At 34.4% G+C, this 19918-nt stretch overlaps 2 protein-coding genes and 1 long non-coding RNA gene across 3 annotated transcripts in view; all 3 read left to right on the top strand.

Moving 5' to 3' along the window:
• The window catches only part of LOC107474591 (uncharacterized), an 11994-nt gene extending 4463 nt beyond the window's left edge, over positions 1 to 7531 (top strand). Inside the window, exons 6-18 of the mRNA XM_016094223.3 lie at positions 1074 to 1255; positions 1363 to 1584; positions 1909 to 2081; positions 4017 to 4110; positions 4230 to 4286; positions 4365 to 4496; positions 5192 to 5263; positions 5366 to 5479; positions 5693 to 5854; positions 5940 to 6068; positions 6199 to 6300; positions 6952 to 7025; positions 7119 to 7531. Coding sequence (XP_015949709.1) covers positions 1074 to 1255; positions 1363 to 1584; positions 1909 to 2081; positions 4017 to 4110; positions 4230 to 4286; positions 4365 to 4496; positions 5192 to 5263; positions 5366 to 5479; positions 5693 to 5854; positions 5940 to 6068; positions 6199 to 6300; positions 6952 to 7025; positions 7119 to 7491 — 1886 coding nt within the window. The 3' untranslated portion in view covers positions 7492 to 7531. The remainder of the gene's footprint in view (positions 1 to 1073; positions 1256 to 1362; positions 1585 to 1908; positions 2082 to 4016; positions 4111 to 4229; positions 4287 to 4364; positions 4497 to 5191; positions 5264 to 5365; positions 5480 to 5692; positions 5855 to 5939; positions 6069 to 6198; positions 6301 to 6951; positions 7026 to 7118) is intronic.
• Positions 7532 to 14406: 6875 nt separating this feature from the next.
• On the top strand, positions 14407 to 15622 carry LOC127745449 (uncharacterized). The gene is made up of 7 exons (XM_052258165.1): positions 14407 to 14463; positions 14620 to 14685; positions 14789 to 14811; positions 14935 to 15000; positions 15083 to 15263; positions 15343 to 15443; positions 15548 to 15622. Exons 1-7 carry the CDS (start codon positions 14407 to 14409, stop codon positions 15603 to 15605), a joined length of 552 nt encoding a protein of 183 aa, XP_052114125.1. The 3' UTR covers positions 15606 to 15622.
• Positions 15623 to 15775: 153 nt separating this feature from the next.
• LOC127745676 (uncharacterized) lies at positions 15776 to 16693 on the top strand. Its single transcript, XR_008006996.1, has 3 exons — positions 15776 to 15849; positions 16362 to 16499; positions 16584 to 16693. It is a non-coding gene; the product is annotated as an uncharacterized LOC127745676 (long non-coding RNA).
• Positions 16694 to 19918: the final 3225 nt, after the last annotated feature.

The raw sequence follows: 19918 nt of genomic DNA, 5'->3' as shown, positions 1-19918 counted from the left end.
AGCTGGTAGAGGAATTGAAATTTGAAAGCATGTTTTGTGGTTCGTAAGTTACCTTCACTGAAGGTAGCAAAAAGCTATTGGAAGCCTATTGCTACTTGATCTTATGAATTAGAGTAAATTTTCAGAATATTGGTCATCTCATTAGTTTAGTACTTATTACATATGCGCTTTTTTGTTTAGCATTTAGATCCTAATCTGTATAAGAGTTACACCCCAATCTTTGCACAGTTCCTACACAATGCTCGTTTGAAAATAGCATAGCATGGGTTTTGGTGTAAATCTCATGCTCTATATAGCAGAATTCCCCTCTCAGACATATTGAGAGATTGGAAAGCTATGCTTTATAGATTAATCTTTTGTTTTGTTTTGTTTCTGTATGGGGGATTCTGTATCCCCATTTTTGTATTATCCTTCCCCTAATCTCATTGAATTTTTTTAATATAAAAAAATAAATAGCATAGCATGGGAGTAAGTATACTTTCATAAACAAGATGGGTGGCAGTGTAGTAAGCAGTACCTTGGGAGGTCAATACAATTAATCCCAATAAATGTTGGCAATACTGATACGGTAGCACTCATGCTACAATAGTGTGAAAATAACTCATCCATAATAGCGAAGCAGCTGGCGACAAATGATTGTTATTGATGCATCTTGTCATACATCAATATGGTATTTTTTTTTTATAAAAAAAGGGTTTCAACAACAACAACAACAACAACAACAACAAAGCCTTGTGCCACTAGGTGGGGATAAAAAAAGAGTTTTATTAAGGATAATACAAAAAGGGACCCCAGTATGGTTTTCATTGAAAAAATTGACATCAGCTTTCACATCAGAGAAGTTTCTTGAGATAATCTAATTTGAGTTTGTAAAAGGTGACTGACATTTCTTTCCCATTTGAAAAAAAAAAAGAGAGGGGAGGGGGGCATAGTTAAAAGTACTAAATTTCTCTCAATGGTTTGTTGTTCTGACTTCATATATCTTGCCCTTTGCTGGTATCTATGCAATTCCTATTCTATGACATAACCACTAATATCAAGTTCTTGAGCAAGTTTTTCAACATTTTTTCCAGTCAAGAAGACACGGATTAGTGAAGATCTGTTGAGTCGAGCCCATGAACTATGGGGATTGCTACCCAGTTTTTGTCGTCATGCAAACGATACTCACCAAAATTTTGCAAGTCTCTCTGATGTTCTTGTTTCTTTTCTTAAAAAGCAGCCCTCCATGCATGAAAAAGTTTTCATGGCATTACAGGTTACATCTCTCTTGCATACAACTGGTGACCTGTGAGCTTTCGGTGGTTATATGTCTATATTTTGTTTAACTGAATATCTTTGTAAATGTTCCTGAACATTGTCTAGGTTCTTGTGAATGAGAACAAAGCTGTACTTATTCCTAAAAAGAGCGAGTCAAATTGCCACGCAGTATGTGATTCTGAATTAGAGTTTGGTGTGCAACCTGCATATTCTAAGAAAGCTGCTACCAGAAACATCAAGTCTTTGGCATCTTGTTCAAGACAGTTGCTTTCTATTTTGTCAGATTTATTTATTACTTCACAGCCTGAGATGCGCTTTTCTTTGAAGGTCAGGCAATATATCTTATTTGACTTATTTTCCCACACTTCTGCTTATGTTCTTTTGTCCTATAAAATGCATGACTTATTTGTTCACTCAATAATTTATTAACGGAACTCTACTTGGGCCTCTTAAATTAATTTTGGAGAAATTTTGGTTTGAGCAGTTCTCTGGCTTGGGCCATTTCATATCTTACTTTTATTATCCCTTACATTGGTTTGTGACTTGTTATGATTCCTTCTGTTGTCTCTTGCATCATTATTTGCTTCATGTAACGAGAAAAAAGTACAGTGTTGGATTGTTTGAATTTTAATTTAATCTCTTTTTTGTTAGGGAGCCATTGGGTGCCTGGCTTCTATCACCGATTCCTCTGTGATCAAAGAGATGTTTCTCTCTTTTCTTGATAAGTTTAAGTTTACGGATTGTGAAGGCAACATTGAAATGCTGACGAGTGACAGTGGAGTGTTAGATAGCAAACTCGGCAAAATGGAGAATTATTCTAAGAGGTGAATTTAGTGCTTGATTTATACATGTATTTTGTATCGATGATGATATAGTGCCTGTCAATAATTCGTCTTCTATATTTCTTCGATGCTAATATTGCTACCCAAGCTATCTTTTTTAAGTCTTTTATTTCCTTGAAGCCAGGTGATAGTTCTTGTTTTAACTTTTATCTGGTTTTTTCTTGTCTCTATTGCTTATCTTCCTTCCATAATTCTCATATCCACAATATTTAATGTGCTGGAATCTAGTTCTAAATTATAACTTTTTCATAATATTTATCTTCCTTGATAATGATCTTTTATTGTTTAGCCTAAATAAAAGGCCATGGAATCTCTGTTTTGTTTAGTTGAAACTCTTATCTCCAGTTATTAACTAATTACGATGATATTCCACCTTGATAACCCCTTTTGGATGTCCAAAGTTCCCTCTAATGAGTAAAGACAAATCTTTTACCTGTACAGATTTGCTTAGATGTGTTTGGAACACAATGGAATTAGAATTAATTTGATGTCAAAATTAAATTATTGGTTTGGAATTAATAAACAAACAGGAATTGAACTGATTTGTAAATCCTATGAATTCGCTTTATAACACTTTCTCAAATCTTATTTTTGAGATAATTTGGTTGGAGTTAAAATGATTTGGTTTGTTAAAAAAGTAAAGTCATTTTAAACCCTTTAGGTATTAATATCAAATAGAAGGGTTTGGAGACGGGAAGAGGTGGTAGAGGTTTGGTTATCGCCACGTTGGCGGCGGTGGTTATTGGTTGGGATGATTGTGTGGTAAATAAAGGATAAAAAGGTAAAATCAGATCATTACATCTATTTGTAAATCAAATGAATTCCTATTTTACATAATTGATTCCAAACACAGTAATTCATTTTAAATTCAATTCATTTCAAATAAAATCAAATCAATTCTAAAAATATTTTGTTCAAAACACACCCTTAATTAATATCATTGACATTTTGCTGATTTGAAGGCCATAAAAGGACTGTTTGCCCCAATGTCTGCTATGTTTGGGGTGAACTTATAGTTACTATCACTTTTTTTCTTGCATTGTCCTGTGATTGTTGACTTTTTCTGGAGTACTTCATTTGATATATTATTAAGTTCTGGGTGTCCCTTGTAACTTAGACTAGTTCTTATAAACTAGCCTTGCTTGATTTTTTATTATTTTTATTTTTATTTTTTTGGTGACTAGCCTTGCTGGATTTGTATAGTATAGAAACTTGATTAGAATTTAGAATATTTTAAATAATTAAACCATATGAATTTGATTGAATTTTTTTGTATACTATCGGGGCTTGGATACAAAATCTTAAATCTCAGAATCTTTTTAGCTGGATGAGAATTACATTTCAATTTTTTTCTCCTACTCTCCTCTCATAAGGAGGATCTCTTGTCATTGTATTTTTTCACGTGTTTCTTGTTTAATCCCCCTCTCTTTTTTCCACCACAAAACAAGGCTTTGTCCTTCTCAGCTAGATTTTTCTGTAGAATTAGTTCACTAGATGAACTAGCAATTGTCCTGTTGACCACAAAGGTTAAATACTCCCTTTTGAAGAAGATTATGTATGAACCATTTTGAAACTGAGAATCATGTCATGGAAACACATAGGAAATCAATGGAGTGATTGATTGGTAATACTGATCCAAGAACTCCGTCCGTTATCTGTCCTTTGCAGTTTGTAGCAATATTTATGCTATCAACTGGATTGAATGAACAGGTGTTGTTCTTAACCTGATATGTTTTCTGATGAGAATGTCATTGAGCTGCTACATTTCCTGAAAATGTTTAATTACGAAATATTGAACTGTTGTTATTTCACTTGCAGAATTTAGGAATCCTTAAGTGCATACACTTCAAATTAGCTCCTGTTTTTCAATTTATTATTATATAACTGGTAAAAGTCAAGAATTCTTTATTTGCTCAGGTGTTTGATTTTGGAAATAGCATCCTGTCTTGTTGAAGGAGCCAAGGATGATCTTATAGAGTTAATATATAATTTAGCAGTACAGTCGTTCCAGGTAATTCTCAGATTTAGCAGTACATTATAATCTTTCTTCCATTATTATTCGTCTTAGTTATTCATTTGACTATCCTATATAATTTTCTGAACAAAGGGAAATCCACTTTTAATATGCAGACAACTGATGAGAGCGTTCATTGTGAAGCATACAACACTTTGAGCAAAATTTTGGAGGTCTGCATTTGCCCAAGATTTTTCTGTTTCATTTACGTTTTATTTTATGCATCTGAGTGTTGTTGATAAATGACACAGGATCATGCCTTTTCTTCTTCTCGATATACAGAGCTGATCGATTTATTGATCAGTCTAAAGCCTTCAACTGATATTGTATATCTTAGAAGTCGATATACTTGTTTCCACTCTCTGATGGTTCGCACAATGAAGGTGAGAATCCCTTTTTTCTATTTTTCTATCATTGGCTTCATGGTTTTGTTCAATTATAGCACGGCATTAAAGATGTGTCTTAATGATATTTTTCCAACTTCTATCCAATTTTTGCTAATAATAGTGCTTTTATTCAAAATTTGTATGTTATGCTTCTAGTATCTTGTGGATGTATATACCAGTAATGTCAGTTATCTTAAGGAGTCAACATTGAACAGAGCATCAGTTAGTTGGTTTGCATGGCTCCACATGTATGATGTAGGCTTTTATTTCTGCTGTTATTAAAAGGATTTGTTGTCATCTTCTGTTATTAATTATATTTATCTTTTAATCCCCCACCACACCCTTCCCACAAAAAAAAAAGGATAAAGAAAAAGAAAAAGAAAAAAGAAAGCACATATCCACACACACGCAAAAAAAAATGTTAAATAAAATAAAACCAAAAGAAAATAAAATTTGTAGTGTGTTGGTTGGGTGCTGTTCATAACCAAGTTCTAATCTTTCAATTGCCCTGTTTATTTGTCTGGTTAATGGTAATTGATATAGACGACATTTATTTCCTTATTGGCATGATGCATATATATATATAAAGAAAATTTCTTAACCAATAAGCCTGAGTCGTGCTTGCATATTGAGAAAGTTTCTTTTTGACTTTCGTTGAATCAAATTGATTTTTCTTTATATGTATTATGCAGATTAGTTTAGAGGAAGATGAGAACTCAAAGGCTTTCCTTATTCTTAATGAAATCATTCTCACATTGAAAGATGTAAGTATAAAGTACATGGCATGCACATTTATTGACTTCAGTATTGAGTCAATGAGCAGGGGTGGTAGCTGTTGTGCTAACTCATCCAATTGAACCCTGTAGGGAAGTGATGAAGCTAGAAAAGCAGCCTATGATTTACTCTTGAATATTAGTTCTAGCTTGAGGGACACATCAGGTGTTGATCCTATTGAACCATATCAGAAACTGGTCAACATGGTAAGTACATATTATACAAGTGATACTTTTATTTTGCTTATTTTTATTAGAAAATCACTTGCTTAAAAAGTTTAAAGCAGCCAATGTAGCATTCATACTGTGTGTGCTGGATGAAGTTGTTGCATTCACAAAATTTTATGATGCAAGAGTTGGAGTTGAGTAAGTGCATTTTTTTATGGAATATATATTGACATAATACTCAACAATATACAGATCATGGGGTATCTTTCTGGTTCTTCCCCGCACATTAAAAGCGGAGCAGTGTCTGCGCTCTCTGTATTGGTATATAAGGATACAAATCTTTGTCTCTCTGTTCCTGAACTTGTCCCTTCTTTCTTATCTTTGCTGCAAACCAAAGACGTGGAAATAATAAAGGCAAGTGTTCTATTATTTTTTCAAGATCAGTTTGTGCTTGGTCATCTTTCCGTTATTGTTGAATTTAATCTTATAACTGCAACAGGCTGTCTTGGGCTTTGTAAAAGTCATGGTATCTTCTTTACAAGCAAACGAGTTGCAGCAATTTCTCTCAGACATCATTACTGCAATCGTCCCCTGGTCATCTGTTTCTAGACATCATTTTAGATCAAAGGCATGTGTAATTTCTAATGTTAAATTCCAATGTACACATGGTGTGGTCGGATACATACACATGCACAACATGAACAAATTCATCTGTATAATTTGCTAGAAATAAAGAATATGTTCTTGATTTTATACAGGTCACTGTCATATTTGAAATATTATTACGGAAGTGTAGTTCTGCTGCTGTCAAACGGGTTACCCCAGAGAAATATCAGAGTTTTCTCAAGACAGTTCTAGAGGTAACTCCTTCAGTATTTATATTAAAAGAATTTGACAGTACTGTACCTAGCCATAGGCCATATGTCACTGACACATGCCTAAGTATGAATGTTTGTGACATCGGGGCATAAAAGTTCACACCAAGATTGACAATTTGAATGATTAGATTTTTATTAGGATAGAAATGGCTTGAGTGAGACATTACACAATCTGTAAGCCGGGTGTTATCTTCTGAACTATAAAAATTGTTACCAAGTGGATTTCGGCAATTGATGCCTTTTTGTTCCTCTGATTATTGTTTTCCCGCTTCTCTCCTTTATATCATAACTCTTATGAGGTGACTTGTTCTTGAATATGTACATATTGGATGAAAGCTAGCAAGGTTGTTTGAAGAAATTGATAGTGTGAATTTGCTTTGTGAATCATAGTTTGCATGAACATAGAACATCAGGATACTTCAGCAAAAGAAAAACGTCCATGAAAGGGAAAAGGCAGGCAGATTTTATTTTGAAACTAAAATTCATGAGTTGTAACTTACGGAAATTTGTATATTATTTCAACTTTTTAATTGATTTTAAGCGCTCTTAAAATTTGTAATATTTGTAAATGGTCCATCAGTAGCTGCTTTTCCATGTCCAATGAAAATTTGTCATGGTGCCTTTTTCATGCAGAATCGACATGGTAAATCAAGTGAGACAACCTCCAATGGTACAGAAAATATGCGTGAGGATTCATCTGCTAAAGGGTATGTTCTAATTTCTGTGAAATAATTTAATTTTGTAAGGTGGTTTATTGTTTCTTGGAAGTTCAACTAGAGTCCTATCCTCTTTTTGCGTAGGCCAAATTCAAGGAAGCCCAAAAGTTCAGATACCCAAGGTATTACTTTGGTTAAGCATAAAAAGAGAAAGAGGGATAAGAAATTTGAGTCGGACTTACCAAGTGAAAATGAACCCCATAAGTCTATTACTACCAGCAACCATGGCTTAAGGTTAGTCAAGAGAAGTAGGCATTCTAGTGATAGAAATTCAAATGGAGGAAAGGAAGAAGGAAGTAAAATGTTCAAGAAAAGTCGGCACAAAAGTCTCATTGAAAGTGGTGTGAAGAGAAAAGTAAAGTTGACAAATACAGAGAAGGATAAAGCAGCTACTCATGCCTCTAAGCGAGTTTCAAAACCAGAAACATTGAAAGGGAAATTCAAAAGAAATTTATAGATTCAATTCAATTCAATTTACCCAATGCTCCAAACCTCTAAAGCAACTTGGCAGGACAGATAGCTAGTTGCTATTTCGCACTGCATATTGCATGGCTTCGCTGCTTATATACGAAGCTAAAATTTTGATCTACAATATCAAGTTGATTTTCATTATCAGAGGGATTTGGAGTGAGCTCCTTCTCTACATGTGAAAAAAAAAAGGTAAATAGGTTTCGAAATCATGATTGTTTTAAGTGTTGTAAAATAAATTAAAGGTATATTAAATATAAGATGTGTAAATAGAAGACTCTAATATTAATATAATTAGTTCAATAGAAATTATTCATATATTTATAATTAGTAACAAAAGAAAGAGAAAGAGAGAAACTATTCATAGAGAATAAAGAGAGAGAAAGATGTTTTTAGTAATATAAAGGAAGAAATAGAATTTTATTATTGCTGTGTAACTGTGTGTTACGTAGTGAGGTTTAACCTGTATTTATACACATACTAAGCCTTACTTTTTAAAATACATTTATTTGCATCTGCATTGAAGATTGATTCCTTCAATCTTGAGAAAGTTGGTTGTCCAATGTGAAGAAAGTCACAATATATTAAATGGACATCCATCCATTCATACTTATTACAATACTCCTTTTTGGATGGCCATTTAGGAATATGTTTTATTAAAACCTTACTGAAGAAAAATTCAGTGGGAAAAAAATTTTAGTGGAAGAAATAGAGTATAATATCCTTTGTGACGGGGACTGCCTTGTTAAAAACATTGTCAAGAAAAATTTAATGGAAAAAAAATCTGACTAAGGAAAAAAGAGTACAGTCTCCCTCTCTTGTCGACATCATTTAATGTCTCGAAATCGGCGCATCCCAATCTGATGTACCAATTTTTCAAACGAGGATTTTGGGAGTAACTTTGTGAATAAATCTGTTAGATTGTCATATGAGCGGATCTGTTGGACATCAATTGTCCCTTGATTTTGAAGATCATGAGTGAAGAAGAATTTGGAAGAAATATGTTTTGTTCTATCATCTTTGATATATCCGCCTTTAAGTTGAGCAATGCATGCTGTATTATCTTCAAATAGGACAGTTGGAGCTATCTTATGGTCAATCAGTCCACATGATGACATAATATATTGGATCAAACTCCTGAGCCAAAAATACTCGCGACTAGCATCATGTATCGCGAGTATTTCAGCATGATTAGAGGAGGTTGCAGCAATCGTCTGTTTCGTAGACCTCCATGATATAGCTGTTCCACTATATGTAAACAGATATCCTGTTTGAGATCTCTCTTTATGTTGATTAGACAAGTAGCCAGCATCTGCATAGCCAACTAGTTTCATAGGGATAAAACAATCCCATATTAACCGTTCCATAAAGATATTGAAAGATTTGCTTGATTCCACTCCAATGTCTTCTGATTGGAGAGGAGCTATACTTTGCTAGTAAATTCACCGCGAATGATATGTCAGGTCGCGTATTATTAGCAAGATACATTAGCGCTCCAATGGCACTAAGATATGGCACTTTAGGACCAAGGATATCTTCATTCTCCTCTTTAGGACGGAGTTGATCCTTTTTCACATCCAAAGATCTTACGATCATTGGGGTACTTAATGGATGTGACTTATCCATATAAAATCTCTTCAAGATCTTTTCTGTGTATGTTGTTTGATGAATGAAGATCCCATTTTTTATATGCTCGATCTGCAGGCCGAGACAAAATTTAGTCTTTCCAAGATCTTTCATCTCAAACTCTTCTTTTAGAGTTTTTATAATTGTTGGAATCTCTTCAGGAGTTCCAATGATATTTAAATCATTAACGTACACAGCAATTATAATGAACCCAGATGTAGATTTCTTTATGAAAACACATGGACAGATATCATTATTCTTGAATCTATTTTTGGCCAGATACTCAGTAAGACGATTATACTACATTCGTCCAGATTGCTTCAAACCATATAAAGATTTTTGCAATTTGATTGAGTATAATCCTTGCGAATATTCATTGGATGGTTTAAATATCTTTAATCCTTCAGGGACTTTCATATAGATATCACGATCTAATGAGCCGTACAAATAGGCTGTTACCACATCCATTAAATGCATATGCAGTTTATGATATGCAGATAAACTGACCAAATAACGTAATGTTATCGCATCCACTACAGGTGAATACGTTTCTTCATAATCTATACCGGGCCTTTGTGAAAAATCTTGTGCTACAAGTTGGGCTTTATAGCGCACAACTTCATTTTTCTCATTTCGTTTTCTCATAAATACCCACCGGTATCTAACTGATTTTACATCTTCTGGTTTACAGACTACAGGTCCAAAGACTTCACGTTTTGCAAGTGAGTATAATTCAGCCTTCATGACTTCTTCCCATTTTGGCCAATCATTCCTTTGTCGACATTCTTCGACTGATCTTGGCTTAAGATCCTTACTTTCATGCATGATATTTAATGCCACATTATATGCAAATATTTCATTGACAATTGTCTTATTTCGGTCCCATTTCTCTTCTGTAAAGACATAATTTATCGAGATCTCATCATTTTCATAATTTTCAAGTACCTGAACGTCTTCTGGCGTTAAAATTATATCAGAATTTTGGACAACTGTAGGTGTCTTTACTATGTCTTTTTCAACAGGAATAATATTTATCTCTTTTCTCTTTCGAGGATTTTTATCTTTGGAACCGACAGGCCTGCCACGTTTCTGACGTGTATTTGCTTCAGTGGCTACTTGTCCTACTGGGACATCAATTCGAATTGGGGCATTTTTCACCCTGCCACGCTTCTGGCGTGAATTTGCTTCAGTGGCTATTTGTCCTACTGGGACATCAATTCGAATTGGGGCATTTTCCGCTGGTATATAAAATTTGGTTATCCTTTTTGTATCGGAAAATGCATTAGACAATTCATTTGCTATTCTTTGTAAATGTATAATCTTTTGAACTTCTAGTTCACATTGCCTTGATCGAGGATCTAAATGCATCAACGATGATGCATTCCAATTAAGTTCTTTTTCAGGAAGCTTATTCTCTCCCCCTAATGTTGGAAATTTTGATTTATCAAAATGACAATCCGCAAATCGGGCTTTAAATACATATCCCGTTTGTATCTCAAGATACCTCACTATAGAGGGAGAATCATATCCAACATATATTCCCAATTTTTTTTGGGGTCCCATTTTGGTGCGATTAGGTGGTGCAATGGGAACATATATCGCACACCCAAATATTCTTAAATGGGAGATATTTGGCTATTGGCCAAAAGCTAATTGCATAAGAGAGAATTGATGGTAACTCGTTGGCCTCAAACGAATACGTGCTGCGGCATGTAAAATAGCATGCCTCCAAACCGAGGTTGAAAGATTTGTTCTCATAAGCAAGGCTCTAGCAATCAATTGGAGGCATTTAATAAGTGATTCTGCTAACCCATTTTGTGTGTGAACATAAGCTACTGGATGTTCAACACTTATTCCATTAGCCATACAATAAGCATCAAAAGCTTGGGAAGTAAATTCACCAGCATTACCAAGGTGAATCGCTTTGATTGGAGTGCTTGTGGTAAAAATATGATATAGGGTTATTATATGAGTAGCATGTAAATATTTTTTTGTGGGTAACATTTTTTTTTTGTCTGAAAAGATGGTATGTTTTAGCTGGGCTTTGCAATTTATGGTTTTTGGAGTAAACTGAATGGTTGGGAGATTTAAGAATTGGGCTTTTAATTATCAAAAAAAAGGGTAGATTTAAGAATTGGGCTTTTAATTACCGAAAAAAAAGAATTAGGCTTTCTAGTAGGTGGCTGCAAAAAAATATTTTGATTGTGATGTAGAATAAAATGTTTGAAAGTGCATTGTCAAAAAATAAATCTTTGAAAGCGTTCAATTTCTTCCTGTAATACAGATTTTATTTGATGGTAGATTGAAGACCACAAAAAAAAAGAATTAATTGTAGATTTTAAATGATTGTATATGCTTCTAACAAAAAAAAAGAATTGAATGTGGTTCATTAAACACTAAACGAAACCTAGGCTTCTACACCACTGCTGCAAGGATGGCCGGGATTTGGTGTTATTTCTGTCAGATTGGTGATCTGAATCGTTTATTTGGAAGTTGGTTTGTGGTGCTTTCCTTGCCAAGTTGATTGTTGCTTCAATAGTTGGGGATTGTGAAATTTTTTTAAGCTGTGATTAATCATTTGTTTGGGAATTTTCACTTTCCCGTTGATGGTTGTTACCACTATGTGTATAGAAACTTAGTCTTTGATTGTTTGAGTAAACAGATATCAAATTATTATTGTCAGCAATGGTGATTTTGAGGTATTTGTCACTTTGTTACAGTGTTTGAATTGTTCCTAATAGTGTTATGGTGTTGTTGTTCTATGTTAATTGTTATTGTTGTTGTGATTTTGAGTTCACGTTGAGGTTGTTTTTATTGTAATTGATATAACTTGTTAATTATTTCTGTCTTATAATTTGATATCATTTGTTAATTTGTTAAGTTGTTGTGTTATTAATATAGAATTGTTGTCTTTGTTCAGTTTGTGACTCCCCTGTATAGTCTGTTTGATTGATAATATATATATATATTATTATAAATAATATCAATCAAAAAGCACTTATTGTAACTTTGTTATCTCATTTTTGAAGTTGCTGTTTGATGAATTCATAATATTTTAGTTGATGTAGTTCTATTTAATTTCAAGGTTCACGATAAATTATAAATATGTTTTATTACATTTATTTATACTTTATCTATTAATTTATTATAAAATGGTTTTGTTTGGTTCAAAAACTTGGATGTTGTTTTTTTAAATAATAAGTGAGTTGTTGGGCTGGGTCGTAAAACCCAATCCAAAAAAATGTTATTATAAAGCAGGTGGCCTCTAACCAATACATATATTGTAGGAGAAAAGAAACATTATAGTAGGTCAAGCATGGAAGACCCGATGCAGCGATATCTCTTTTTCGCCGTGACAAAGGGAACTCGCACCGGTGTTTTCACGACCTAGGAAGACGCTAGGGAGCAACTTCGTGATTTCAATTTTCCAAAAGTCCATGGCTTTAACAGTTACCAACAAGCTGTGTTGGCCTTCAATGCAAGATTGTGGTGCATTATGGCTGAGAAATGTGCAACTCTAGAAATGATGGGCGGTTCCGTCGATACTGTGTGTGGTCAAAAAGGAGGCTCAGAATGTGGAAGTTTCTGTGGCCGTCCAAGTGTTTCTTGTAAGTGTGTTACTTTTTGGTGTTACATTTTTTGAATTTATTGGAATTTTAGTGTGAAGATGTTGCTGTTGTTCAAACAGGGCTGCCAGTCATTCCATAAGAGGAGCTGAATGCTAAATTTGCTATAGTGAATAGCATGGAGAATTGGTTGGTGAAGCTTTGCTATGATTCTGAAATTCCTGCTCCTTGTTTCCTCAAGTAGGAGAGATATCTGAGAGACCAAGGTCCATTCTATGGCTTTACCGTGGTGGTTCCTGGTGAACCATATGAGGTTGAATTAAATGCCAAGGGACGATTTTCTGTGGTGGAAAAGGCTGCCCACGAAGATGCAGCAATGGAGATGCTTGGTCAAGTGCTTGATATCACTGGTAAGGAGAATAAAGACTATAGTTACTCAAAAGTTAAGCTTCTTCGTGATAGTAACAATGCACTTCAGGCTAAGGTCGGTTAATTGGAGGATGCTTACGAGAAGCTTAAGGCTAGTTATGAAGCTACAGTGAACGCTCGCATTGAAGGTCAATCTCCGTAACTTATGTTTGGTTGAATACATTATGGTGTAGTACGTAGGACGAGGGTGGTGGCTTAGTAAATTTAGTTGTGTTATGTATGAGATTGTAGACTAGTTAATTCTGTTGTAAGTTTGTGTTGGTGTTGAATTAATTAATGAAACTAGAGTTATGTTGTAGTAGTATTTGTGCTAATATTCTACTATAAAACTGGTGATAGTGAGTACATTTTTTGTGTAGTATTGAGTACTTTAAAATTTGTCTTATGCTCTTGACAAAGGGTTAAAGTATGCTTCATTGAAAAGGCTGTTTTGAGGATATGAGTGAATCAGACTTCGGAAGCGTGTTTGTATTTGCAGTGGGAGGCAACCTCATTGAATGCATTTAGCATTTTCTATGAAATATAAAGGCACGTTGTTTTGTGTCATTGTCTCAGGGATTTTATTATAACTTGAATTATGTTACAGTGCTTTTGTGATTGTAGTGACACAAGCAAATTTGGCATAACATATGATGTTTTCAGGTCGATAGCTTTATGTGGTACTTGAATTAAGATTCAACTAAGAATGATTTCAATAATATTTACACAGGCTTAAATTCTAATAAAGGCTAATACGCAGTAGTTTTTAGGATGTAGACTTAAACCTCACAATTAACTGTAACAAGTTGAAATAATAAAATTCTGAATGAATTTTCAACTTGTAGATTTGCCTATTAAGGATGGCTAGGTAAAGCACCAATAAAGTAATAGTTAATAAGAAAATGGCAGCTGCATTAATAGATATACGTGGAGGCTTAGTTCCTTATAATAGTAGAGGACCTTTAGGCAGCAAATCTTGTTGTGTTGGCAGTGGTGGATCGGAGCCAGGGTCGTAGCCATCAACAATTGGTGCATGAGGAACCTTGAGTTGAGTGTGGTCGTTAGCAGCACATTCTATTAGACTGCCTTGGAGATGGTCTTCAACATACCATTCAGTTTGAGCTCCCATGGTTTGGCTGATGTACTCAGCCCATGCTATTCTTGCATCATCAATGTTTCTAAAGGATTAGTATGAGTTACCACTAAACCCATCAACTTGTGCATGGCATGCCGGCCAAGTTGTATAAATTCCTGGGTTTTTCCCACGAAAAACCACATAGACTTTCTTGTTTTGTCTCACCATGATGGGTGAAGATTTGATGCAAATTGTTTGTGGAATTGTCTCCCTTGGTGGACTTTCCGTTCTTATAAATGATAATAAAGGGTGTAGTTAGGTGGAATAATTAATGAGATCATTTAATTCTTTCATGGCCTCACAAATATTTAAATAAATATCTTAAATAAGGCACCTCATAAAGCTACTATGAACTAAGAAAAAGTTTGTCTGTCTGATACAGTCCATGTACAGTGGTTACCCAGGAAGGTCTGCTCTGGTTATGCAGACAAAAGATGTTAGCAACAAAGTATACTTTGGCGGAAAAATATATAGAGGGAAAATCATGTTATATATACTATAACATAAACATCTGCTATTGCAACCTTCATTAATTCATAATCTTATGATAGTTGCACATGCAAACGTTGAAGAGGTGCATGGCCGCTCCTAATAGGTGTCATTTTTTTTCATGTATAATAAGTTGAGTAGTGTTGCTACATATAGGTAAACTAGGTGACATTGTTCTTGTATGGTGTTCTAGTTGTCTCTTTTGTAGGTCTCCTGAGTATTCACTTTATGGAAAGGTATCTTCTAAGAGTGACGGAGATGGCAGCAACGTTCTGTTGTCATCACAGCTACATGAAGACATGTCCGAATACATTCTTGACAGTCCTCTCCCGAATGTTCTAAAGAATCCAACACAGTTGGGGTGTTAATGATAATGACATCCCAAACTTGACGGCTCCCGACTCCGATGAGGATGAACTAGGTGGTCAATTAACAGCTCCCATGAGAAAGAATAGGAGGCTATTTGATACACCAAGGGGAACTGCATCAGCCCCTGCCAAGCGTTCCAGAGGAGCTTCTTGTTCTAAAGTGACTCGAGTAAGTTTTGCTCATGTCGTCGTTGTTGCTGCATTTAAGTTGAAGTTTCCCAGTTGTTGATTGTGGGACCTTGTAGCAGAAGAGTATAAAGACGAATTTCAAGCCTCATCATGATATGGACCTTAATTGGGCTGATACTGTGCTATTCAAGTTTTTGTTTTCCGATGGGCACCCTTTAGAGTAAGTTATGTGTAGCTTACCAAGTTGAATTTTAGTATATGATCTGTTAACACCTTCATTTCATTTAAAGAAGCCACCACTAATCGGAGTATCATTTCATGCAGATTCAATCTCTCATGCCTGGCCGTGAGATTGATGGCAGGGTTGTTGAAATGGTTGTGATGCTGAATGCATGCTCGATACAACACCTGAGACATGCACACTACTGGATTCTTCCTCCCAAATTTGTTGTGAGTGATGTTAGAGATATGTGTTGAAACACAACACTAATTGGACTATTATCCATGGAGTTCTGATATTGTGTTGTGTTTCTAATAAGGATGACGTGATCCGAGGTGTATCAATAGAGGAGCTCGTTGAAACATATGTCCCATTCTGGGTCAAACCAAGCAGATATCTTGATCATGTGAGTAATAGCTTATTTTCAACCTAGGATGCTTTGAATTCGGAAGCTCATATTTATCATGGACTCGATATATTATATCATGTCAAGTGAATATTAGTAACTAGTCTTCATGTAGAGACTGAAATAATTATTTTGAAACTAGCATTGCCAGCCTTTAAAATTATATTTAAGAGAAGTGAAACCTTTTATTTCAGATTCAAAAGACTGCAATAAAATTTCTTGTCATATTCCTTGTGACTAATAACAACCATTATTATTTCCTGAATAATTTTTTCCTATGGGAAAACTTATTTATTCGTTCTTTTATTTGATTGTATAAATAGAAATAATTTTATTTATCAATTATAATTTAATAAAAATACTTTCATATGACTTTTGTATGAATATTCTCGATGACCCGAAAAATATTTTTTAAACTTCTATCACTCTAGAGTCTATTGAACAAATAAGCAATATCTTAAAATTTGCGGTTGCACACTACGACTAATCATTTTAACGTGCCATTGTGTTAGATATTCGTTCCTGTAGAAGACATCTTCATGCACTGGTGGTGTATGGTCGTTGACTTCCCTAACCAATGTGCTTACTTATTGGACTTGTGGCCAGAGCCAAACATGGTCACTGATAGAGAGAAACTTATGTGGACAATGGTAAGAGATGAATAGTTTGTTTGTGTCTTCTACATAGAACAAAGAGTTTGTGGTTAAGAGTAGTCATTGGTTTTTAATTTCCAGCTAGGGAGGCTTCATGAGGTGATGACTTCTCCAGCTTATGGACCTCCTGCAGTTTACATTCCTAGCAAGCTTCCTGACTGGCCAATCCGTAAAGGCCAAGGAATCCCCAATTGCAGTACAAGGTCATTCTTCATGATCATTAGAATTTCATTAGTTCCCATTAACAAAATATCTTTTTATATGATGATAGGTCTGTTGTGCATTACAGTTACAACTCTGCTTCTTGGTTGATATCATGGCTACACCCTGAGGGAAATTTCAACCCATTGCAAATAAGTGGAGCGGTAACATCAATTGCCCCGACCATCAAGGCATATGTGTCTTATGTTATAGTTTCTTTAATAGATATGTTTTAATATATATATATATATATATATAATTCTGCGTGGGAATACTGCTGTTTTGCTTGCTGGAGGAACATTCAATGAAATTTGGTGAGGATTTGGGCTACAGATTGGCACAGAGGTGTATAGGCATGAGCATACATGGGTACCATTACCAAGTCATTGACAGTCGTAGTTTTAGATGGACTAAATTTATAGTTCGCTCCATGGGATGGGATAAGTCCATGGCCTAAATAAGCTCCTTTGCGTATGAAAAATGACCCAAAGTTAGCAGCAGTGTTTAGAATTTATTAACTACTTCGTTTTATTTTGTGTGGTTTGTAATCATAATATTTTATGCAATGATGGTGGCTGTATTGGTTATTAAATTTATCCAGGAACTTAGCTATAATTATTAATTATCTTATAGTATTTCGTTTGGTTAATATTTTAGTAATTTTTTATATGCTATTTTTTTAGTACTCTTATATGATATGTTTTTTATACTCTTATATGGTATATTTTTTATACTCTGAATAATCTTTTTAAATATGCTATGTTTTTTTCCTAATATTATTACTTAGGATATATTTTTTGTTTAATTAGTTTCACCTACTTGCATCAATAATTTATATAATAACAACATAGCAATAATAAACATAGTATAAAATTCAGTACCTTTATTTTATTGAATTTAGTCTTCATAATGGAATTATAAATTATTCGTAATATTATTATTCATGATTAATTTTTTGTTTAATTAGTTCCGCCTAATTGGATCAATAATTCATGTTATAAAAAGATAGCAACAATAAACATAGCATAAAATTTAGTGCTCCTTTTTATTGAATTTAGTCTTTATAATGGAATCAATAATTTATATTACAAATAATAATAATAATACTAAAAATAGAATACATAATCATTCAGTAACACACCAAAAAAAGACTATACAAATCAAACAATAAAACAATTAAAAGTTCCATAAAAATTAAACTTATCCTCATGACCATAACAACTTTACTAATTATGTATACCATTCTTATTTGTTGTTACTCATTTAAAAATTAAAATTATCATCATGGCTGTTAATAAAAGAAATTAGAAAATTAATAATTTTAATTTTTAAAAATAAAAAATTAACTAACATTAACTCCAATCCAATAATAAATTGTCACAAAAAAATCCAATAATAAATAACATTTATAGCTAATAAACACTTGTGATTATTGGAAAAAAATAAATTTAAACAAAATTTGACAAGAGTTTTATTAATTAAAAACTAATAAAAATTTTGTATATTTTCATAAGTAACAATTCGGTATACGTAAAAAAAATTCTTGTTGGCAGAGTCCTAAGCAACCTCTTCCTAAAGAGACAAAATTGTGCCTGCATCTTGGATTTGTGATTTTGTGTTTTTTGCCGGTATATAGTTTTGATGGATTAACGCGTATCATCTAATGTTTTTCCTTCTTAAATTATAGAAAGATTAAGAAACTCAATGCTAATTACCATTCGTTAGCACTCGGTATAAGTTCCAAGCAAAATAAATCTCAAACATGATTTGGTTTGCACCCCTCGATAGATGATATTAACCTCTGATCGGCTGCTTTGACTGGATGGATTTTGACATTTGCAAAGTACTGCAGGTAGATTAGATAGTTTCGGTAACTTGTTTGCTGCATCTTTATCCTGAATTGATGACCCGCTTACCTGGGAATGGCAACGCCGCTCCCCTTGCCTATACGAGGTTTAAAATAGGCATCATGAAGAAAATTTGACAACACAGAAATGTCAAACCACTAGAAAACAGCAGCACATATCAAAATTAAAATATTTTCCCTTTATAAAGAGGATGTGAAGCAAGCATACTATACCTACTTTACTTGTCTTCCATGGATGTCCACTCACTCATATCCAGAAACGACGATGCTATTCTAACAAACTGATACATTGAAATGCCTGAGATTCCCCAAGGAACCACCCACACACAGCCGTCGGATAGTGTAAGTACAATTTTTTGCAAACATGTCATGTCTTGGTCGTTATACAAAAAATGATGCTGAGAACTGTGTCATGTTTCTTCATTATTCCAGGCTAAAGCTATGTGTAACTCGGAGCTCATCGCTACTGTTATGGACCTTGCTACCGTGGTGGATATGTTGGCCATGAAAGTTCATTTGTTTGAAACCCATCATGCCAAGATTGAGGTCGGCATGGAGCTTTTGTGTACTAAGCTACTCCGTGTTGAAGAGATTACTAACAAGATTGCAAGTGCCAAGATTGTGGAGAAGGTTACTATACCCATTGCAATATCTGACGAGGAGGAGGCATCCTCAGTTGGTGGATCCGGTGAAGGATGTAACTCCAAAAGATCTAGGTGCTACAAAAGTTTATCACGCAGACTGGTGGATGAAATTGTGATACAAGAGTTTCAGGCACTGTTAGAGAAGCTTTTTCTTTCCACAACTCTGTTCAACTAACCAGCAAGTGCACTGGGTCATCCAAGTAATACCTTACGTGAGTAAGGGTCGATCCCACGGAGATTGTTGGTATGAAGCAAGCTATGGTCACCTTGTAAATCTCAGTCAGGCGGATTAAACTGGTTTATGATGAGTTCGAAAATTAATAATTAAACAGAAAATAAAATAAGATAGAAATACTTATGTAAATCAATAGTGGGAATTTCAGACAAGCGTATGGAGATGCTGTGCTCCTCTCGAATCTCTACTTTCTTCTAACATTCATCCAATCCTTCTTACTCCTTTCCATGGCAAGCTGTATGTAGGGCATCACCGTTGTCAATGGCTACATCCCATCCTCTCAGTGAAAATGGCCCTATGCTTTGTCACAGCACGGCTAATCATCTGTCGGTTCTCAATCAGGTTGAATAGAATCCCTTGATTCTTTTGCGTTTGTCATCACGCCCAGCCTTCAGGAGTTTGAAGCTCGTCACAGTCATTCAATCCCAGAATCCTACTCGGAATACCATAGACAAGGTTTAGACTTTCC

This window comes from Arachis duranensis, chromosome 3 (assembly GCF_000817695.3).
Source record: "Arachis duranensis cultivar V14167 chromosome 3, aradu.V14167.gnm2.J7QH, whole genome shotgun sequence".
In the NCBI taxonomy this organism is placed as follows: domain Eukaryota; kingdom Viridiplantae; phylum Streptophyta; class Magnoliopsida; order Fabales; family Fabaceae; genus Arachis; species Arachis duranensis.
The sequence above is the reverse complement of the archived record's forward strand: the minus strand, read 5'-3'. Positions and strand labels throughout refer to the sequence as shown.

What these genes read in the sequence shown, in the direction of transcription:
- LOC127745449 (XM_052258165.1), top strand. Translation starts at nt 14,407, where the DNA reads ATGGGTGAAGATTTGATGCAAATTGTTTGTGGAATTGTCTCCCTTGGT. An exon ending in GGAGATGGCAGCAACGTTCT is followed by an intron (nt 15,001 to 15,082) that starts GTTGTCATCACA and finishes AATCCAACACAG; the next exon opens with TTGGGGTGTTAATGATAATG. An exon ending in CTTGTTCTAAAGTGACTCGA is followed by an intron (nt 15,264 to 15,342) that starts GTAAGTTTTGCT and finishes ACCTTGTAGCAG; the next exon opens with AAGAGTATAAAGACGAATTT.